The 20,222-nt window shown below is 42.3% G+C and overlaps 1 protein-coding gene across 1 annotated transcript; it reads right to left on the reverse strand.

The window, feature by feature from the left end:
• Positions 1-288: 288 nt before the first annotated feature.
• mylipa (myosin regulatory light chain interacting protein a) lies at positions 289-20,083 on the reverse strand. The gene is made up of 7 exons (XM_084739170.1): positions 19,861-20,083; positions 18,070-18,260; positions 6,756-6,941; positions 4,239-4,436; positions 3,821-3,985; positions 2,268-2,691; positions 289-633 (listed from the first exon to the last, which is right to left on the reverse strand). Exons 1-7 carry the CDS (start codon positions 19,945-19,947, stop codon positions 436-438), a joined length of 1,449 nt encoding a protein of 482 aa, XP_084595296.1. The 5' UTR covers positions 19,948-20,083; the 3' UTR covers positions 289-435.
• Between the last annotated feature and the right edge of the window lie 139 nt (positions 20,084-20,222).

Raw genomic sequence — 20,222 nt, forward strand, 5'->3', positions numbered from 1 at the left:
AAGCAAATTCAATAGTTCAAAAACAAAATGTTTCTATTGTGTATCAGGTCAACTGATATAATAATTTAAAGGGCAATAATCTAAAATCATGTTGTGGCAGGGGTCAGTGATGTTTAAAACAAACAAGATTTGGACAGAATGGCACACAACCAATAGCAACAACACTAAGAACCAACCAGACAAACTTAAAGTCCAATGGGACAGAGTGAAATAACAATAAAACACACACACACACACACACACACAAGTTGAGGGAGTGGTTTTGAGTGTGTAGATCTTTGATTATGCTCAGGAGTTTATATATGTTTGGTAGTTCGTGGAGTCCAAGCAGAAAACGCAGTCATCTGAGAAATGTTCCTTTATGTGTCCTCAGTCTGGCTGGCAACAGCTTCAAAGTGTTCATAGTGGAGTTTGGTGCGTTCAGTGGAGTTGTCTTTATGTGTGGTACATCTTGTGGTCGTACTCCGTGGCAGTGCAGCTGTGAGGAGAGGCCATTTCTCTGTGGATGGGTGCGGGGATGCTGCTGCTCCGGTGTTGGTGGTTGTCAGTCAGCGTCAGGTTCAGCAGGCTGGTGCAGGTGGGCAGGTAGATGTGCTGCACGTGTTCGACCTCCGACCGACACACAGGACACAACTGAAGGAGAAAAAAAAAGTATTAAGCATCAAGCTTATTTTTCTAATAGTGAGCTTCAAGATGTTGAATTATTTCTTCTTAGACATGCCATGTGCTAGGCTCACTTTTGTTGAAAAGAAACCAAATATTGAAGACCGTTAAAAAAAGATGTAGCTGAGAGAACTGTAAAAGTTGCATATGTTTATATTCACAGCTTCAGTTAGCTAATTATAGCAAATGCTAGCTAGCTAATAAATTATTTTGCTAACATTAGCTATCAGATGTAACTAGCTAGTTTATTGTCACACAGGACAAAAGAAATCAGAAAACATTCATATTTGAGAAGCTCCGATCACAGACTTTTGATATTTTCTCCTTTAAAAAATTACTCAAAACAATTCAATACTGAAATAGTTGGCGATTACTTTAATAGATGACAACTAATCGATTATACAGCTAATTGTTGCAGCTCTATACATAGTGTTTTTCCCTCCACTTTATCATGTTTTGTTTATGAATTTCTTTGTTATTCGTTGTTTACTGTTTGGTTACTTTTTCTGCTCATTGTATGTATTTAGTGTCGTCTTTTTTTATGCTATTCTCCCTTAATATTACCAATTTGTGTTTTGTTTGTTTTTTGGAAGGGATGACAGTGACATTGTATTGTATGTATATGTGGGGGTTCATGACCTCTCCTGACACATGAGGAAAAAAAAGGAAGAAATCTTTTGTGCTGATGTCAAAGACTATAAAGGAGTGGAGTTCACATACTTCTGGTAGGATGTGATACAAAGCTGGAAGTGGGCACTTATGCTGTGAGCCAGCTGTGAAGTGGTTACTGCATTAAACTTGTGAACCCAGGAGATGTCATAGCCAGCAAAAAAAAAGGTGCAAGCCAAGATGTTGCATTCAGATGTTGCATCTGAGCAACATCTGTTGAAAATGAAGGATATGACAAGTATCTTAAGGAAAAGATAAAAACAGACTAACTCATGAACCAGTTTAAAAGATTGCAATAATGAGAAAACTGTTTCCACAATCATGCTGAAAGCAGTGGAACTTCTGTCATCTTAAGTTTCTACTGACTCACTCACACGCCTTCAGCTGGGTCACGTTTCTTAGTTGAGTTAATGGAAGTAAGACTTGGCTGGCTGCTATAATCCCTTCATAAGACAAACTCCCACACACACACACACACACACACACACCATCTGCTTCCACACAGAAGGGCAACATTTAGCTGATTAAGTGAAGGGACAATCGGGTCAGCAGAGTGTAAGCAAAGCTTCGGCCGTTGTTTAAAGGACCATAAAAAGGATCAGAAGCAGAAACTAAAGTATAATTAAAGAGTTTTAAGTATAGCCAGAAACTTAAAGGAGGCTGAAATGCCTCGAGTTAAGAACCAAACAAAAACAAAGTAATTTCTGCCTTGTTGTCCAATTAACTTTTATGAAGTGCTACTTAAAAGATGACATCAGCATTTGCAGTATAGCACATGCCAACAGCGCTGTCATGTCTCAGTATATATGACTTAAAAGGATAGTTCTGTTTAAGAAAAAGGCCAACACACTAATGAAAAGCCCCCCACTGTGTCTCTCGATTTTTCATTGAATAGTTTATTGGCCATTGTCACAGTGCGTGAAGATGAGTCTCACCTGAAGCTGATTTGCACAGGTCTGGCAGCACACCATGTGCCCGCAAGGGCAGAACGCAGCGTCTATTTCCTCCTCGCAGCACAACATGCACAACAGAGCCTCTCTGAGCTTCTGCAGCCGCTCCTGCAGGGCTCGGCTCTGCTGGCAGCTGCTGCAGTCCAGCCCCTCGTCCTGCTGGTCGTCTCTGCTTGGGGAGCGTGAAGGAGAGGAGCGCTCGCCGCTGCCAGAGCGGGACATGAGGTCCACGACGCCGGAGTTGTACAGAGCGCGGCGGGCGTGGTCATATACTTCCTTGGAGGTGCGTCGGATGTCGAAAACGTACTTCTTGCCCAGATTGATGTTTTCGTTGAGGAAAAGTGAAGCTAGGTGGCCCTTAAAGTCTCTACTGTACTGCATCATCACTGCATTTGTGACTGTGTCGCACCTAGAAACGAAGATAAGACATGATTATAAAAATGACAACCAACAACCAATTCCAAAGTTATCTGCAGCAAGACACATGCCTTACAACCTCTTCTTCCCATCATTGTAGTCACTGATTATTTAATATCCCCTGCTTGTGCTCTTTAAATAAGCGACACGTAATGTTCCTCCTGCTCGGATGCCGCATTCGCCACTGTCAGATAAACACTAAACTTGTGTCTGAGTGAGCAGGACGAAGACATGCCTGCAAAAAATAAAATCTGCAGACTCTGAGCTAAAACCCATCGCCGAAACAAAAGCACAGGGCTGTCTTTTGTACCTTTGTACTATTGTGACTGACTGAGAGCAATTTCATAGCTCAGCCATTTGAATTGTCCCTGCTCACTGCAAATTTCAGACACACACACAAACACACATGCACACTGTCTATGGAAAGAAAAAATACTGTCTTAACCCACTAAAGATTGCCCTGTGCATCTGTATTTCTGCCAACAGTCATTTGGGTCAAGGACATGTTTTATGTGGCTGTGTGTGCCACTTTGCATGTATTTGTACCACAACACAGGGTTAAAAAGGGTTAAGTCAACATGTACAAATGTGGCAGAATGCAGTAAGCATTGCATGCCAAGTAGAGCAGAACAACTGTTCAAAGAACCCTGTTTAGGTCACATCTTAAATCATCTACTAGTCTTTGGTGAAGGACAGTGAACAATAAACTTGTATTTCATCAAAACATGCTACAGTTAGTGAGAAGATTGTTCTAAAGCAGGTCAGATTTGTGAGAGACTCGCAGTTGGTGGAAAGACATCCATACAGAAAAACAGAACTCAACTGAGCAGCGGAGCTTAAAATTAATTTGAATTGTTATCTTGGCTCAACACATGAGGTGAGCTGCAGTCTATAGTCGACTGCTAATAATTTAAGGCAGTATTGACTTGGAACAAGTCATTAAAAAGGCCTGAATCCACTTCTATTAAAATCCAAATGCAGAGCTATATGGCTGCAGTGTGTGTGTGTGTGTGTGTGTGTGTGTGTGTGTGTGTGTGTGTGTGTGTGTGTGTGTGTGTGTGTGTGTGTGTGTGTGTGAATTATCGATCTAGGCTCAAATACAGCATGTTTTTGGCTCTCACCTGTAGAAGGCGTGGGTCTCTGTAATAGCCCGGTACAGGCCACTGGCTGCTCGGTTACTTATCAGCTTGAACATAAGCACCACGTTGTCGCTTGTTTCCTTGGTGACCGTCAGGTACACAGTTTTACCAGACTGAGTGGCAATCTGGATGACTGGATAGCTTACTCTAAGAGAAGACAAAAGAGGAGAAATGGTCACATACTGAATATTGTTGAAATCACAATAAAACAACTAGAACTACAGCCTTGCAGTTGTTTGTCTCCACCAACCAGTCAGCCATGTCTGTTCAGGCTCATAATATATGTTCATCCTTGAGTCCGAGTGGACATTTGGTTTGAGTCAAGGTCAAGGAGTTTGAGATTTTGCATTCACAAGAACTGGACGGATGTACAGCCCATCACTATAATACCTGCACATACCTGTTTACTAAGCTGAAGTCCTCCTTGCAAATTGCGATGCCCTCAGGTCCAACTCCTATAGCCAACCGCTGGCCATTTGCATCACGAACCCAGTGCCACTCCACGCCGTAATGCTCCAGAGACGACACCAGCTGCAGGGCCTGATACTCCACTGAGCCCTGGCTCAAACCCTCCAGAGCCTTGTGTCTGGATATGATGCTGCACAAGGGATAAAGTTGGGGACAGAAGGGAAGAAGAAAGACAACCATTTTAAGTTTGTTTAGCTCTAAAGCTCAGATTGGAAGGACATTTTTCTGACACAAACTTTATTATATAGACAATCTTCTATCAAAGAACACCCACGGTGACGGGTATATTATATGAGCAGGATAAATACACCACTAGAGTGTGTTTTAGCTGTCAGAGTTGAACACAGCCTCAGGCAGAAAGCTCTGATGTTAAACTGGGTCTTTTCTGACAACTATACTTACGAGATCAATGCTCAGGCAGCAGAGCTGAATGCTTCTTTCTGCCTGTGAAGCCTGCTGATTTCTACAGACTGTGGTAGAAAATGCCAAAAGGCCTCCCTTGCTACTATAATGAGGTGTTGTGTTCTTGTACTTTTGGGTGTTTTCAAAAATCTGTAATTTCGCTTGTATGAAGTAGTTCTTATCACAAGTATTGTACACTACATTTAAAGTCACATCCGTTAGAAGAAGTCATGATAAACAGAATAGAGCCTAACAAATATCTCAGTTGACTGATACTATTGGCCTGATATTGGCCTATCACAGCTTCTTCGCTATAATTGTATATGTTGTTTGATATTATTTTACAGATAACGCAGAATGTATTATTATTATTATTTTTTAGTTATATAGGTAGGCTTTTATGCATTGTTCATGTTTTTTCTTAATTCAGGTTGTTCTATCTGTGCCCTGTCATTTTTTATAAATAAAAAATATCTGTGGATATATCAGAATTTTGTAAGTCCCTAATATTGGTATTGGCCCCAGAAATCCAGTATTGGTCAGGCCCTAATCTTAAGTACAACAGCGCTTTTATTTGAGTGCTGTATTCTAGTACTCTTTCCTCTCTTGCTTTTTGCATATGTATAACATAATGATCCACAGTAGGAAGATCATTCTATGAAATGTGTTGGCTGTAAGAGCTGGGAAATGCACGCTCCTGCACATCCAAAAGGCTGAGTGTAGGTGCAGCAGAGCACAGCAGTGCCTGCTGGCTTCATGCGGCACATGGATAAAGAGTTTAATGTAGCAGGTTTGGCAGATGGGGCTTGATAATGTATAATTTAAGAGTCTCAGCCTTTGAGGAACAGTGCCATGTGTACAACAAATGGTTCCAGTAGGCATGCCAAAGGCTGCAAATTACAGAATGGAGACACTGCAGTAACTCTTGGATCAATTCCTAACAGTTGCGGGAGGGACGGGCACTGCTGTGGGAAGCGCGGTGTGGTGTTTACACAAGGGGATCCACGGTCTGGGAGTCGAGAACCTTTCAAGAGTGACACTTTGTCACCCTCTTCTTGTTGAGAGAGAAAACATCCAAGATGTACTGTGGGTTCTGTGTCAGTGCAAACGCTACGTGACCTTCTGTCAGGTGCTCTGTTTGGCTGGTGTGTGTGTGTGTGTGTGTGTGTGTGTGTGTGTGTGTGTGTGTGTGTGTGTGTGTGTGTGTGTGTGTGTGTATTAACTTAGCTTAGTGTGATGTACTCTTATCTAAAAATCTTTCTCCTCAGATAGATAGTTACTAGAAAGACAATGCACTTTATAAAAATGATGCAAAATATAAAAGACAGCACTATCAGCTCAAATCAGTAGCTTAAGATAGCATTTTGATTTATTAAAATCCCTTTCCTTTCATTTCCTTGAACATCAGCTGCCACATTAAATTCGGCCGATTGCCATGACCCATTATTTACTTTTCTTCCTGTCTTTATGGGGTGGACTCATATGGACATATTCAGGGCTTCAGGAGAACGGACACAGAAAATAAGTCAACAGGTTTTAATGATTGGCCAGAGCTTGTTAACTTGTATGTACACAGGCTATTAAAAAGATGGGCAAATTCCAGATGTCTTGTACACCACGCTGAAACACCAACATCATTACTGGTGGTTTGAGGTCAGGGTTGGGTTTTTAATAAAGTTAGATGTGGGTAGAACAAAAGCATTCTTGGGAAAAGCAAAACAGTGAATACATTCATTGTGTATCATGCTTAAAGCATTTCAATTTCCTGCTCATCTAGAAGACTACCAGTATGTTGGGTTTGCTGAAACAGCTTGTAAATCAACAATGTGTGCGCTCTGAGTTTGTCACACCACAGAAATTAGTTATTAACCACATAACATTTTTAATCATTAAAATTTGGTTAAGTATATAAAATTAGGTCTGTTTCAGTTCCACCAAAAAACCCTGAACACAGAAATGGTGAAAAAACATTTACCAGTCTAACACCATGGTTTAGCACTACACAGTTCTCAGTGTTTTAACATGTTTTCAGCAAAGAGTGCTGTACCTGTCGATAGTGGCAGTGCTGGGCTCCTCTCCACAAAGCTCAGAGTACCAGTACTGGGCTGTGTTTTGGTTGTAGTCGCCAAACTCGGCCTGGGCCAGTAGCGCACTTAGCTCCTCCGCTTGTTCTGAGCCCATACGTAGGTGACCGTTATGGAGGTCCTCCTTCACGTGCATGAAGAAGATATGTCTAGAGGAGAGGAAGACAAAAAAAAAATAGTTGCCAAATGGGAAATCTTTCAATTGTGATGCAGTAGACGAGGGTGCCTGACCTCCATCTGCAGTCGGTAATATACAGTGGTCACTTTCATTGTTCGACTGACTTTCATGTGTAATCACTGAGGAGTCAGGACGTCTGGAACACACACAGTCCAGAGCAGGTGGTCATTACAGGGACTTTTACTACAGACAGCAGGTGTTTGTATGAATGTGTGTTTGTGTGTGTAGCAGACGGGAAAGGCCACAGTGACTCACTTTCTCTTTGTCAATCTCTTCCTAAAAACACGCGGATAGAACTTCCTTTAAGTGCGAAGGCGCTAGAGGCTCTGAAAGTGGAAATTGCGACAGGGGAAAGTAGTTACAGGAATGAATCAGTGTTTTCTGCAGCAGAGGAAGTACTTCACTGAGGGCAACTGTGGGCCAATGTCTGACCACCACTGTGTGTTATTAAGCAATAAGTCTGAATGTTGAATAGAATAATGAATTACAATGGCTGGCATCCTGCCTAAATGTGATTCAGTAACCCCCTCATTAAACAATACGCCCATATAAAGGACAAACCACATTGCCACTAATCTTTTTTTTGCCTGACGTACAGGAATTTTTGTTGGGTTTATGAAGTAATACTTAATCTTTGATAGTTCAAAGATTAATGGTGGCCAGGAACAACAATTGTTATTGTTTAGGCTGCAAGACTAAATGAGAACACCCAGTTCTGTTGTGGCCAAGGAAAACAGCAAAATTCTCAAAAACCAAATAAGCCACGGCTGGTGCTTTCCATTGTTTTGACCAGAAGATGTGAGGAATTCTTCCCTTCTACCAGCTGGAGACAAGACGTCATGAGGAGTTAACACCCTGATGGCATGACAAGCCCTGAACTAAAGTAACCTAAAGAGATCCTCCCTTGGGATGGCCTATGGCACACTAACCTTAAGGAGATTGTACAGGCACCAGCCTGCTTGTAGTCACCTGCTTCTGTGCGACAAACAAGTTGGACAGCTTTTCACTGGACAGTGTTGCTGACTAGCTGTTAACAGTTCTGTTATTTTAATGTTTGGCCTTCTTTTTTCTCTTGTGTTTTCTGTGGGCTAATGTATGTATTCTACCGTGTTAAACTACAGGTGGTTCAGTCTTGATCAGGGCTCCCTGGAAGAAGAGATCTAGTATCTTAATGGGACCTTCCTGGGTAAATAAAAGAAAGGACACTGCTTAAATGACTTGATCTGAAAAATTTGTACTTGAATAAAGCTCTACTTTGGCATCCTGTTTTGACTAAGAGTTCTAGCAGTAGAACAATTCAAGGCATGTAGCTGAATGTTTTGGCCTACTAGATCTTGATGTGGTAGACTAAAAGCAGACTGTGCCTGAAACTGCTTGTTATTTCCACATGAAAAAAAAATCCCCCTTGGGCTACAGTTCTCTTTGAAGCCCGATGCAGAGACATTTTTCATTTGTGCAAATCAGGTCAAACTGTGACTTGGGGATATTTGAGAGGGTTTAGAGGGACAATTGAGTGGAGGGGGGAGGTAGCACTCATGATCACCCTTTTATTAAGTTTATATGAACCCATTGTGTTTTGTTTACAACCCCGCTTAGAAATAAGTTGGGATGTTGCGTAAACCATAATGCAATCAATTTCATAATGAGTGCATATTTGCAAAAGACCCATATGGTTTCTTCATTTAAACATTAAATATCTGGTCTTTGTACTGTATTGAGTTGAATATAGATCTCCTCAAGTCCAATTTATATTGTTTGGAGAGATGTCTTGCAATAACTACAAAGGGAGAGTGAGCTGGAGGTGACGTTTCCTTTGTCGTCTTGTGGGACTAAAATCCCAGACTCCAATGGGAGCAGAAAATGCACACTCGTGTATTGTAGCTGCTCCAGTATGCAATAACAGACACACCTCATCCAGCACACGTTCACGGTGCTTCTGAGGAGTAACAACAGTAGCGCAAAAGCAGCTGTGAGGCACACAAACAAAGTCGGCCTACACCGCCCCTGATAAAGCCAGACCATAACAACGAAGCCCCGTAGCTGACTAGCCTCAGGCATAACAAATAGTGCTTTGATATGGTGTTAAACATCCCATTCCCTCCAACACACACACGCACGCACGCACACACAAACACTGCACCCTATTGTGTCAGGCCCAGCAGGCGTCATGTGATGGAGCGCTGCTAGTTAGCTACCTGCCCGACGCAAACAATAGGGCTGACTTTTTACTACAGGGTGCCGACACAGGGTTATTATAGGGCAAGCCGTGGAGGTTACTCTAGTTCAGGCGGGGATTGGCGAGAGGTTACTGTCGGTCACTGTGCCGATGAGCAAGGCATTTAATATCTTAACAGGTTTCGTCAACATGTCCAGGCCTGTCACAGTGACAGTTTGTCTCCTCATGTTACTTATTCTGAGTTTAACCTCAGTGTTGTTTGACCAACCATCTGTGACAGTGTGCCCTGTGGCACGCAACTTTTGTCCACCAAGCTGCTGAGCAAGACATCCGACTCGTCTGTTCCCACTGTGGTGGGCACCCACATGTGTAAACAGGTGCGCATGCCTTGCTGAGCTTAAGCCAAGATTCCAATTATCAATTGAAAGAAACCACCGATCGTAAACCAGGCGGACAGTAGGAAAAGGTAACTACAGTTCACCGAGAGCTGTTCCTGCCTGCCTGACTATCTAACTGACTTCCCTGAGGCTGTATGAGAGACATCAGATAACGCACCCTGCCAAACATCACAAAAACAACATGACTACAAATCGACAACACACAGCTGCTTCACATGCCGAAGGTAATAATTTCTCCCACTGAGGCCCCTGTGAAGCTGCACCGCTACTGTATCTGCTCTAAACAGCAGCTTCACACAGCTGTGAGAATTTACTACATCACTCTTTTTATGATACCAAGGACAGAAGTTTTGTACAGATCATACTAAACACAGGCTGACTCGTCTGTTGACTGTTTTAGTCATACATTTTTCCAGCTGTATAATTATTCAGAACAGGGCTGCTGGTGGGGGACGTGGGCCAAAATTGGACTGCAGTCTCTAGCCACAACAAATTAAAGATAATTTAATTCATTTATTTTTCGTTGTAGGTAGAGCTGCAACAATTAGACAATTAATAGACTGAAAGACAATTATTTGCATTCGTCATTTGCTGGGTCCAGCTTCTTAAATGCGAGGATTTGCGGCTTTTCGTTATCGTTTATGACTGTAAATAAAAAGACTTTGGGTTTCGGTCTGTTGGTTGGACAAAAGAAGCATTTTTAAGACATCACTTTCAGCAGTGGTAAATTGTGATGAGCATTTTTTTATATTTTATAGACTAGTTATTAGTTAATTAATTGTAGAAATAATCAGCAGATAGCAGTTATGGGCATACACAAAATTATGCTGGCAACTCTTGGGAGACTAGTGGCAACAGAAAAGAGCACCGAGTCTGTATGCAACACAAGAAATTTAATATGAATCTTTGTTAATGCAGATTTATTTTTGTGAAGCATAATGCTCTTTATATGTATAGGATCCCTCATTATTATAATTTTATTTCATAATCAGATCATGGCAGGTAGAGTGACACTTGGCAGAGAAAGTATCTTAGTACCTTTTTGCATATAAAAATGATAGGTGTTAGATTTTGACCCATGCCCACCAATAAACTCCTGATTTATTATTTAAAAAGTGTCATACACTGCTACACTGATATCTAAGCTTCCTCCTTGTCTGCTCCGACAGCTGGACCAGACCAGTTTCTCAGGTGGTGTAGTGCTGCCTCAGCACATGTCAAGGTCCATCCTAAATTCAGGGCATGAGAGAGATGACAGCTCATAAATCCACAACATTTGAGACAAACTGATGTGGCGTGACTGGACGAGGGGACACGCACAAAAAAAAAAGATGTTATTCCTTTATAAAGCTATCAGATTTGCGCAAGCCTGTAACCATGGTGACAAGAGACAACAGAATGGATAAATAACCCCCAGTGTTCAACCAATACGCACTCCGAGCAGAATTACTTTTTTTTAGAAGGGCCAGATTTTTTTTTTAAAAAAGCACATTTCCTGTATCAGTTTGATTCTCCTAAATCCTCTCTGCCTTAACATCCTGTGTTAAAACTTTAATAAAATGCATAACTGTGCTTAAGATAATCTTCTAATAAACAACATCCATAATTCACAATGATTCTGAATAGGTTTATTGTGAGAACTTAGCATGTGATACAATTTTGTTTCATTCTTATGAATGATCAAACGGCTGGATTGAGGTTGTTGACACCATTAGAACAGGCCTTTGATTGGAAATGAAGTTGCTGTGACTCATGAGGGTGACTTGGCCAAACAGAATTCACAAGACTAAAATCTGTCTCATGCTGGAACCGCTCCTTTGTATGAGCCAGTTTGATTCACAATGTGGAGGAGCAACACACATTACTATTCAGACACATTCACACGTGGTGTCGTGGAGTCATCCGTGAAGTGTGCTGCAGCCATCAGCACAGCAGCCCCTTATTCTTTAGACGCAGACTGAATGCCAGGAAGTCAGGTGCTGCTGAGACCAAAGACTCCTGGCCTACTTTTACCGTATTACACTGTATACACCCTCGTCATTGTTTTGTCCTTCACAGAGATAACCTATAATCATAGTCTTAAGAGGCTTACTCATTTACAGTTATATATCCTTGTGAATGCAAGCAGCATAAGGAGAAATAAACGCTCTTCAAAAACAGTGGTTACAGGGGAGGAGAGGTCATGTGGGGTGCTGCTGCGGGAATGTGTGAATACTTGATTGCCTGGCTGGAATAATTAAATTAAAGCAGGCCCAAACTCTGAGAAAGAATATTTGAAAATGGGTCACTGACTGCAGAGCCGAGCTTAGGGGACAGGGGATGAGATAACTCAGCTGATTTCCTCTGGCCTCTCTTTGACCTGTTCAAATTTCTACCACTGAAATATCCCCAAAAACGCAGTGTTGGTGCGTTCTGAGCACCTCAGTGTTGGATCGTTTGGAGCGTTTTATGAGAGCAAGAAAAAACAAGAACAGTCTCACTTTTTCTGGTAGCTGGAGACTCATTACCAAGTCAACTAAACTCTCTCCAGTCTGTTCCGCCCATCTATAAAACTCATTGTTTCATTTTTATGTTTTCTGCTCCTACCCCAGTGTCTGATCCTCCAGTCGGCAGAATGTCAGCACCACACAGAAGAACAAAACGTCCTCACCAAACTGAAACCTAACACCTCTGCCTGGAGACTGCACCTCGCCCAGCCAATCACCAGAAGAGTTTCAGACCTCATCGGTTGGGCTCTCAACAATGCGGTTTGTGAGCTAGTCAAATAACACACTGCCAGAAGCTGTGTACTCAGAGGTTACTATCTGTCAATGAACTATAGTAAACTCCGCTAAACATCTTCTCCCGACATGTAGGCTGCATGGAAAGTCAGACAAACGCTTATTGTAGTTTTAATTTAACCAGGGGGTTGCAAAATGATCATTTCAAGCACTAAATATAACACATAGGCCTTTTTATCTCTGCAGAGTTGGACCGAAAGCAATACAACATAAAACAAAGAAGCTGTTTGTATGCTAAATGCCTCGGGGCTTCAGGCTGGTGCTCTGTACTGGATGGTAAAACAGTGATTAAAGCCCAGCATCAATCCTAAGTTCAGACGCCAAACAAATATAACAATTCTGTCATTCTTGGACAAGGACTAATGTTATGACTTCAAACAAGACAAACCAGGGCTGGGTTATTCGAGTGCAAAACAAACGGAGAGGCAAAGAAACTCACAGGGAAAGTAAAAACGTCTAATCACAGACGGTGGAGCATGCTGATAAAAACTTGTGTGGTATTTTGGGACATTTGATGAAGACCCACAGGCATCTTGTGTGATCTTTGGCTCGATCGTCTCCGTAGCCTGCCGCAGAGAGCTAGAAATGATAAGTGGTGTGTGACCTGAATAAATTACCTCAAATTGTTTTGTGCGGAACATCCAGCTGAAGAGGCAGCGGAGGAATTTTCTCAGACAGATAATCTTCTTGTCTCAGTTTTCGTGGGTGAGCTAATATAAAATTTAACTGTAATTTGATGTTGTAGAAACAAAGCAGAATGGTGCACTATATAGAATTAAGTCGAGGTAAGGAGAAACCTGTAATATACTTGATGTAATAAATCATAAAATGACCATATGTCAGAGATTAAAGAAACATTCGATGGCTCAAACTTGCTGTTTGGGCTGTCAATACTTGCTAGTTTGGTTCGTGCAGCTGCGATATATCAACGATTAGCTGTGAAAATGTTCTTGGTAAATCCATGCAAAGTGAAGTCTTTGTTTTGTAAAATCTTTGCTCAGTTGATCCATTCCACAAACTTTAGGCAGGCTTGGAACCTATCCCACCATGTACTGGGGGAAAGGCAAGGAAACACCCTGGATGGATCGATAGTCTGTCGCAAGGCAGGCAACACATTCAGTTCTACAGATATAGTCACCAATCCCCCCTCTCTCCCCCGATCAGCAGGTCTTTGAACTGCCTGTGATTATATAAGAAGGATGGATCACTCTTCTGTGAGAGAAATTACATCAGTGGGGCAAAGTCTTTAAAGTTGGATTTAAATGTTTTTTATTTATAATCTGGAATTATTTCCAATACTGTGCTACATTACAGAAAAGACATGAGATCTTCATGGGGGGGGGGGGGGGGGGGGGGGGGCAAACTTGCCTCATCATAATTAAAAAGACAGTGATTAAAGTTAAAACTCGTTTGACTTCTGGTTTGGATTTAAGCTAAATATCTAAAAACACCCAAAGGGGGTAAACAGGTTAACAATCAGGGCCTCTGATAAAGCCTCTAATAGCTGTGTGGATCCAAAGTTTGCCTGATCAGAATGTTAAATACAGGGTCTAATGAAGGGGAAACATTCACATATTTAAACCAGAAACACCCCCCAGCAAGTGCTGTTTAATCATGCAGATAACACAGGCTGTTGTTCAGGCTCTTGGGTCAGTGTCCCTTAACCAATAAACACTGTTACTTCCCTCAGGCAGGCGGTTACATCACGTCACTTGATACCTCACGGAAATACAGATGAAGGCAATTCAGATGATTTAGAAGCAATCGTATTTTGGGGAAATGGTTAAGCCAAACCACTGGAAGGTTTGAATGACCCTGCCTCAGTCTTTGTTCAATCTAACACGTTATGCATGCGTTATGCATTTGCAAAAAAGTGTCCCATTTGCAAAGCAACCTGGGAAATACTACATTTATAAAGCAGGCCTGGGAGAAATGGGTAAATGGAGAATCCAAAGCAATGAGATTAAAGAAGAAAGGGTTTTAGAAGAAAGGAGACACGGCTGCCACAGAATCAGTCTGAATTTAAGCCTTACAACTCTAACAGATAGGGCCTGCACGGTTGTGTGCGTGAGGAAAAACCCCTTCCAGAGGTTATCCAGGTAATGTTATCACTGATTGTAGGAAATTAGACCAGCCAACTGTATTATAAGCAGCCAGTATCCATTTTTTCTGTGATTTAAATACTATGAAAACATAGCAGCACACAAATTAACAAAAAGTACCAAAATAGTCGGCTGCATGTGAGCACAAACCATCGGCGTGACCTGCTAGGTTTTACGTGGCAGCAGAGCACACAGCAGCTTATATAAGCAGCTCTGTGCACGCTCAGTCCAGTGGTTATGTAATAAGGCCTATAAGAAGGGCGTAGAAAAAGAGGCCCACCCTGCAGCTCAGCTGAGAGTTGTGGTACCATAAAGGCCCGTTTGCTTTGTCCATATGCTGCTGAGAACATCGACTCCCGCTCACATACACTTGCGACTTACAAAGCTACTGAAACATGCTGTGTGATTACAGAGCAAGTCAAGCGGCTGATGTTGAGTTTCTTCCATCAACTTGTTCACTTGCTCACAGGTAAATACAACAAACATGCCAGGTGACACACACAAAAAAAACCCAACAACTACATCTTCTGTAAGCTGTGAGTAAGAGAATGAGCAAGCAAAAACTGTGCAATACAGGAAGGTTTTCTGCATTTGCTATGATGAGGTGTGACTGCAAGCAGAACGAGTTGTGCAGAGGCTGTGGTAGTAAGTAGGTCAAAGGTGACAGCACATGAAATGACTGAAATGGGTCTCTGCCTGGTCCCTCAAAGCAAAAAACCTCATATTCCAAGGTTTTTTTTCCACTTGCATGTTCAGGCAAGTGGGTCAGAGGTCTCCTTGTCTAAAGTTTTTAGTTTAGTTACTTTTATTTATAAGCATTTATGAATATCATCAAATTGCCATGTTTAATCTTGGGCTGAAGTGTCTATTAAATGTCAGAGGCTGAAAACAGCATTTTCTGACATTTTTAGATGTAAAATCACTTCGTTTAATTCTTTATCACTAGCCCAGGCAAGAAAGTGAGCTGCTGGATTTACTCGCCCAACATGGCATTTTAACTGCCCCCGGCAAGCACGCCATCCGTATTGACATTTTAAACTTTCACTACTTATTACAATTAATTTGAGCATTCAGTTTTGCGGTGTTGTAAATGTACAGCAGTTTCCCAGTGCTGTGTGTTGGTCTCCTAAATGCCACTGCTGTGTGGTGTCAACATCTTGCTCTCAGCTCTAAACCGGATGCCAGCATTTGCTCCTCTACCACTTAAATGATATCACATCTGAGCAGATGGATGGCATGAAGGCTGCGCCAAATATCTAACACATAACTTGACAGCGTGTTGTTGGTGTGTGCCATGTGTGAGTATTTATTAGCAGCAACCCCGCATCCCCTTGCCTGCCATCTCGCATCTTTATCTCACCTTTTTTCACAACCCCACGACCCCCACCCGACGTCAGCCATCTGTTGATAACCCCTGCTAATCTGGTGGAGGTCAGAGCGCAGGCAGCCAAGTGTCCTCCACGCACACACACGCTCCCCCTACCCGCTGCCGCCGCCTTTCACTTTCGTCTTCAAAAGGTTTGCCAAATATGGGCCGGCGTGGGGGGGGTGTGCAGGGCAAGAGGAAGTGTGAGGAGGGACAGTTTCTCTCTGACAGTGATTAAAAATATGGCAAGATAGCAAAGTTGATGTCTTTATATCTGATGGGAGGGAAGGCGGAGCGAGAAGCAGCTGGAGGTGGGGATGTGGGTGAACTGGGGGAGCAACTGAGAGTGAACTGGAATGCCAGACCCCGGCCAAAGCAGATACATGTCAGTTTAATGAACAGCTCTAGTGGCGTGCTGTGTGTGTGAGGGCAAGAGCAGCGTGGCGGAGCTTGAAAAGACACCAAACAAATTTCCCCTCAAGTCTGCCCTCCCTACACATCTACAGTTCCAACCCTGCAGTATCAAACACTCGCGGCACCGCCTGGAGGGTGAATCTAACATCCGCAGTATCACGCCAGACAGACACTGTGTGTAAAATAAGTTTTTTGGACAGGTTCCGAAGGCTGCGAATGTACTTGCTATTTATAACTTCAAACATCACTGGTGCTGGGGAATACTGAGTCAGGATCTAGACTTGTCAAGGCTTCTTACTTTGTTCTGACTTGGGTTTTTTGGTCCAATCTGGCAGGAAGGAGAGATAATGGGGGAGAGATGCGACTCAGTATTTGCAGCAGAGACTTTTTGCTAGTTATTAAGTTTAAGGGAAAACCTCACTTTTTGGGTACATGTGATTACAAATCTCACAAATGAGCAATTTTTTTTTTTATCCCAGTGCTTTCAAAAACTATTGAATACTAGCTGCTACAGTGATTCATAATGACTTATTCCTGTGGAAAAAACCAAAACCCTGATGAAAACACCCTACACTGACCTGACGCACAGTTTCCAAACAGCATCTGCAGAAAAGTCAAACAGAGGGCTGTGCCTTTGTTCAGACAAAAATGACCACAAACAATTGAAACAAAAAACAGCACAACAAAAGTTATTTTGAGTTGAATGGGGGCAGTGACAGAGGTCCAGGCTGTCACACAGAGGGTCCCTGGGGGCAGGCTCAGAGAAACACACAGCCCCAGAGCTGCTAGATCACATTTCCTGCCTGGTCCTCTGTCAGAATGACCTATAATAACCCCAGAAGCACCCAGGGAAGAGGTTACTACAGGGCATTTCACTGTATTGGAAACAAAGAGATAAGATTATGCTAGGGGAACTTACTAACCCTTGTTTTTTTACTGCCATGTGCTCATCATTGCATGTCATAAGGAAATAAAAATATATTTTAATAATGAACAGTTCAGTGAATGTTTTCAGAGCAGGTGACAAGTTGATCTTGTAGATCTTGTGATCTTGTAGAGAATGTGTCATAAAAGAAGTGGTTAAATACTATCATACTTGTTCATATGCCCATAAACAAATGAATTTAATGTGGTAGATTTGCACACAGTAGCTATGCTAGTGTTGACACAATATTGGAATTTCTAATTTCAATACAATACCTTGAAAAATACTGACACAACATTTGAGGGCATAACATTTTTTAGACTTTTATTAAAAGATAACTATAACAAGCCTATAACCTGACAACAAGAGACCTAACCCATTTAGAAACATTTGTTTTTTCTCTTAAGATTAGGCCTTTAAACATAAGTAAACAATCTAATAAACTAATCTGAGAATTTAAGTTAATAGTACTGTCAGTGTCTAAATTAATTTACTTCTGACCAGTCAAAAGTGGCGGTGTTGTGGGCACTGCAGCGTTTGCAGCTGGTGCCGTTGTACTGATGGTGTGGAAAATGAGTGCAGCAATTGTATAAGTTGATCCTGTAAAATGTATCTTTATGACATATTGAGCTGCCACAATACAACAAAAGCAGCATCATCAGATGGCACCATGTTTTTCTTGAGTTAGTTTAGCAGCGCTCATCCTGATCATGATAAGATATTAGTTGGACAGCCAGTTTAGTAAGGTTGATGTGTAGCTTCCATTAATAAATGATGAGCATTGTGGAAACCCCAGTACCAGTGCAGCTGTGAGTCTTTGGTTATTGTTTTCCGATAAGCTAACTCAACCAACTCTGTTACAAAAGCATTAGTCAATATCGTATCGATCAATCTGCATTTTAGACAACACTATGCAGAGGGTGAGTTGGTAAACGTACCTCGTCTGTTCCTGCAGAATCAGGTGGGGCTCCACAAAGAACTTGACGCGCAGCCTCAGTCGACAGGGCGCCACATTATCCATCTGCTGGCATATGCGATTTCTCAGATTCAGCCACAGGTTCTCGCCTTTGCTGCCCGTGAACTGCAGCCCAAAGTAGTCCACTTCAATTATACCCAACTTTCTGCAAACCTGGGGGGGAGATGAAAGAAAGTTGACAAAAGAAAGAAACTCAAACAGGATCTTAAAACCGTCTATATGGGAGACAGTATCAAGGGCAGGGGACATAGCAAATCATTTAGACAAAGGGAGCTTTTCAGGTTCTATAAAAAGTTTTCTTTTTACAGCAGGACGCAGACAGAGGGGGCACCTAACACCTTTGGCCCTTTTCCATACATGGAACTGGCCTGGCTTGACTCAGTTTGACTCAGCCTGTCAGCCCTGCACAGCGGGGGCTGTGACAAGGACTCTGCTGTTTATTTTCATGAGTAATCTCCAAATTTCGATTAATCAGTTATCAAAATGTTCTTTCAATTGACTAATAGACTAATAGTTGCGGCGCTACTGGTCACAGAAGGCTAAAATGTCCTTTATTGAGACAATCCATATTAGTTTTGGGCTCCTTGAGGAGCAACAGAATTCACCCAACAGGAATCAATAAAGTTGCTCAAGATTTGCACAAAGCTAGAGAAAATGAGTGCTTTTATCACTTTACTCATTAGGATTTCTGCTCCCCAGTGCTGCTACTCTCACACAGATAAAAACCCATCAATATTCTAAAGCTCACGATCGGGTGGAAGTAGTGAACTTGGAGGCTCTCCCGGGGTGAAGGGGGCTCATCAAACCCACAATCCCACGCCCCCTCAGCGGCGGCGGCCACGAGGTTCTTACATAAAATGCTGGTGGACGTCTGCAGGGAGCCCGGAGGGAGGCTGAGATAAAACTCATTCATCATACCCATGGCAAGTTGGGGATATGCCATGCATGTGAAATAGCTACATTTTATTACAGGAAGGGAAAAAAAACATCTTGAGGCGACAGATGAAAGGAAGAGTTCATGCTTTCCTGTTCGTGTGAATCTAAACAACTTTAGTTCTGATTGAAGTTGCTTTCCCCCGTTATGTCTCTGGTATTGTTTGTTTGTTTTAGGGTCCCACGTCACCACGTCGTGGCATTAAAGGCATCTTCATTAAGATAAAGAGTTCCTGACGGTTTTTTAAGTTTCAGTTTGACTGGAGTGAGAACGCAGAGTGCTTGCAAAGGCAGAAGAATGAACTCTAGTAACCTTCACAAAGCCATCTGCCTCTGACTAAGCCATGCAGGTAGACAAGCGACAGCCAGCAGTTTTACACCACGGTATTAAAACTTTCCTGCTTGTACTTCAACTAAAACGTTTCGACCTTTTGTAGCCATTTAAAGGTTTCGTTCCTACAAATGTATCATTTTTTTCCCTGCACGTTTCGGAACATTTTGTCTCGGCTGTGCACAACAACAAAGCAGATGCAGCGATAGTTTTGTTGTTGTTGTTTACAGAATAAGTTCGCAGTGAATGTTGTGTCGAGCAGCAAATGCACCTCATTTTAAGTCCTGTATTCAATTCTGATTTACCAGAATATGCGAGTCACACAAAAACGACGAGACGTTTCAAGTTTAAAAAAAATATGAAATTTAAAAGTTTCGTACGATAACAAGAACGCTGCCACCCCGTCGGATGTTGTCACTGATTTAAATACGTTTTTTTTAAAGGGTAAAATGAATAATAAAATGTGATGTGTATTCTATCACATCCTACCTTATTAAGACAGTCTTCTCCGTTCGCCTTCGCATCAACTTCCACTTCCATCACCACCGAGTCCGGACGAGTAACGTGGCAGAGCATTTTGGCTTCTGTCTTGTGTAAATCTTTGGTGTGCCACCCTTCGATTTAAAATAATAAAACAATTCTCGAGCCCTCTTTAAAAAAAAACCCTACATCAATCCTTCGTCACTTTCTCAGCCCTTCCACTCTCCGTGTGGCGGATCTGAAGCCACCAGCTGTAGGCTATATCAATGAAATGCCATGCACAGCACCGCCCACTTACAGCCGTCCAATCACGGCGAGCGTGACACAATCGCTGCGACGTTCCAACGAATCAGAAGTCGCGTTACATCGGC

Source organism: Lutjanus erythropterus, chromosome 16 (genome assembly GCF_056507025.1).
Source record: "Lutjanus erythropterus isolate fLutEry1 chromosome 16, fLutEry1.hap2, whole genome shotgun sequence".
Classification (NCBI taxonomy): Eukaryota; Metazoa; Chordata; class Actinopteri; order Lutjaniformes; family Lutjanidae; genus Lutjanus; species Lutjanus erythropterus.

Coding starts and splice junctions, on each gene's coding strand:
- mylipa (XM_084739170.1), bottom strand. CDS start 19,947: ATGCTCTGCCACGTTACTCGTCCGGACTCGGTGGTGATGGAAGTGGAA. Junction 4,437..6,755: donor AGCACTGCCACTATCGACAG/GTACAGCACTCT, acceptor TCCCTTGTGCAG/CATCATATCCAGACACAAGG. Junction 3,986..4,238: donor GACTTCAGCTTAGTAAACAG/GTATGTGCAGGT, acceptor GTCTTCTCTTAG/AGTAAGCTATCCAGTCATCC.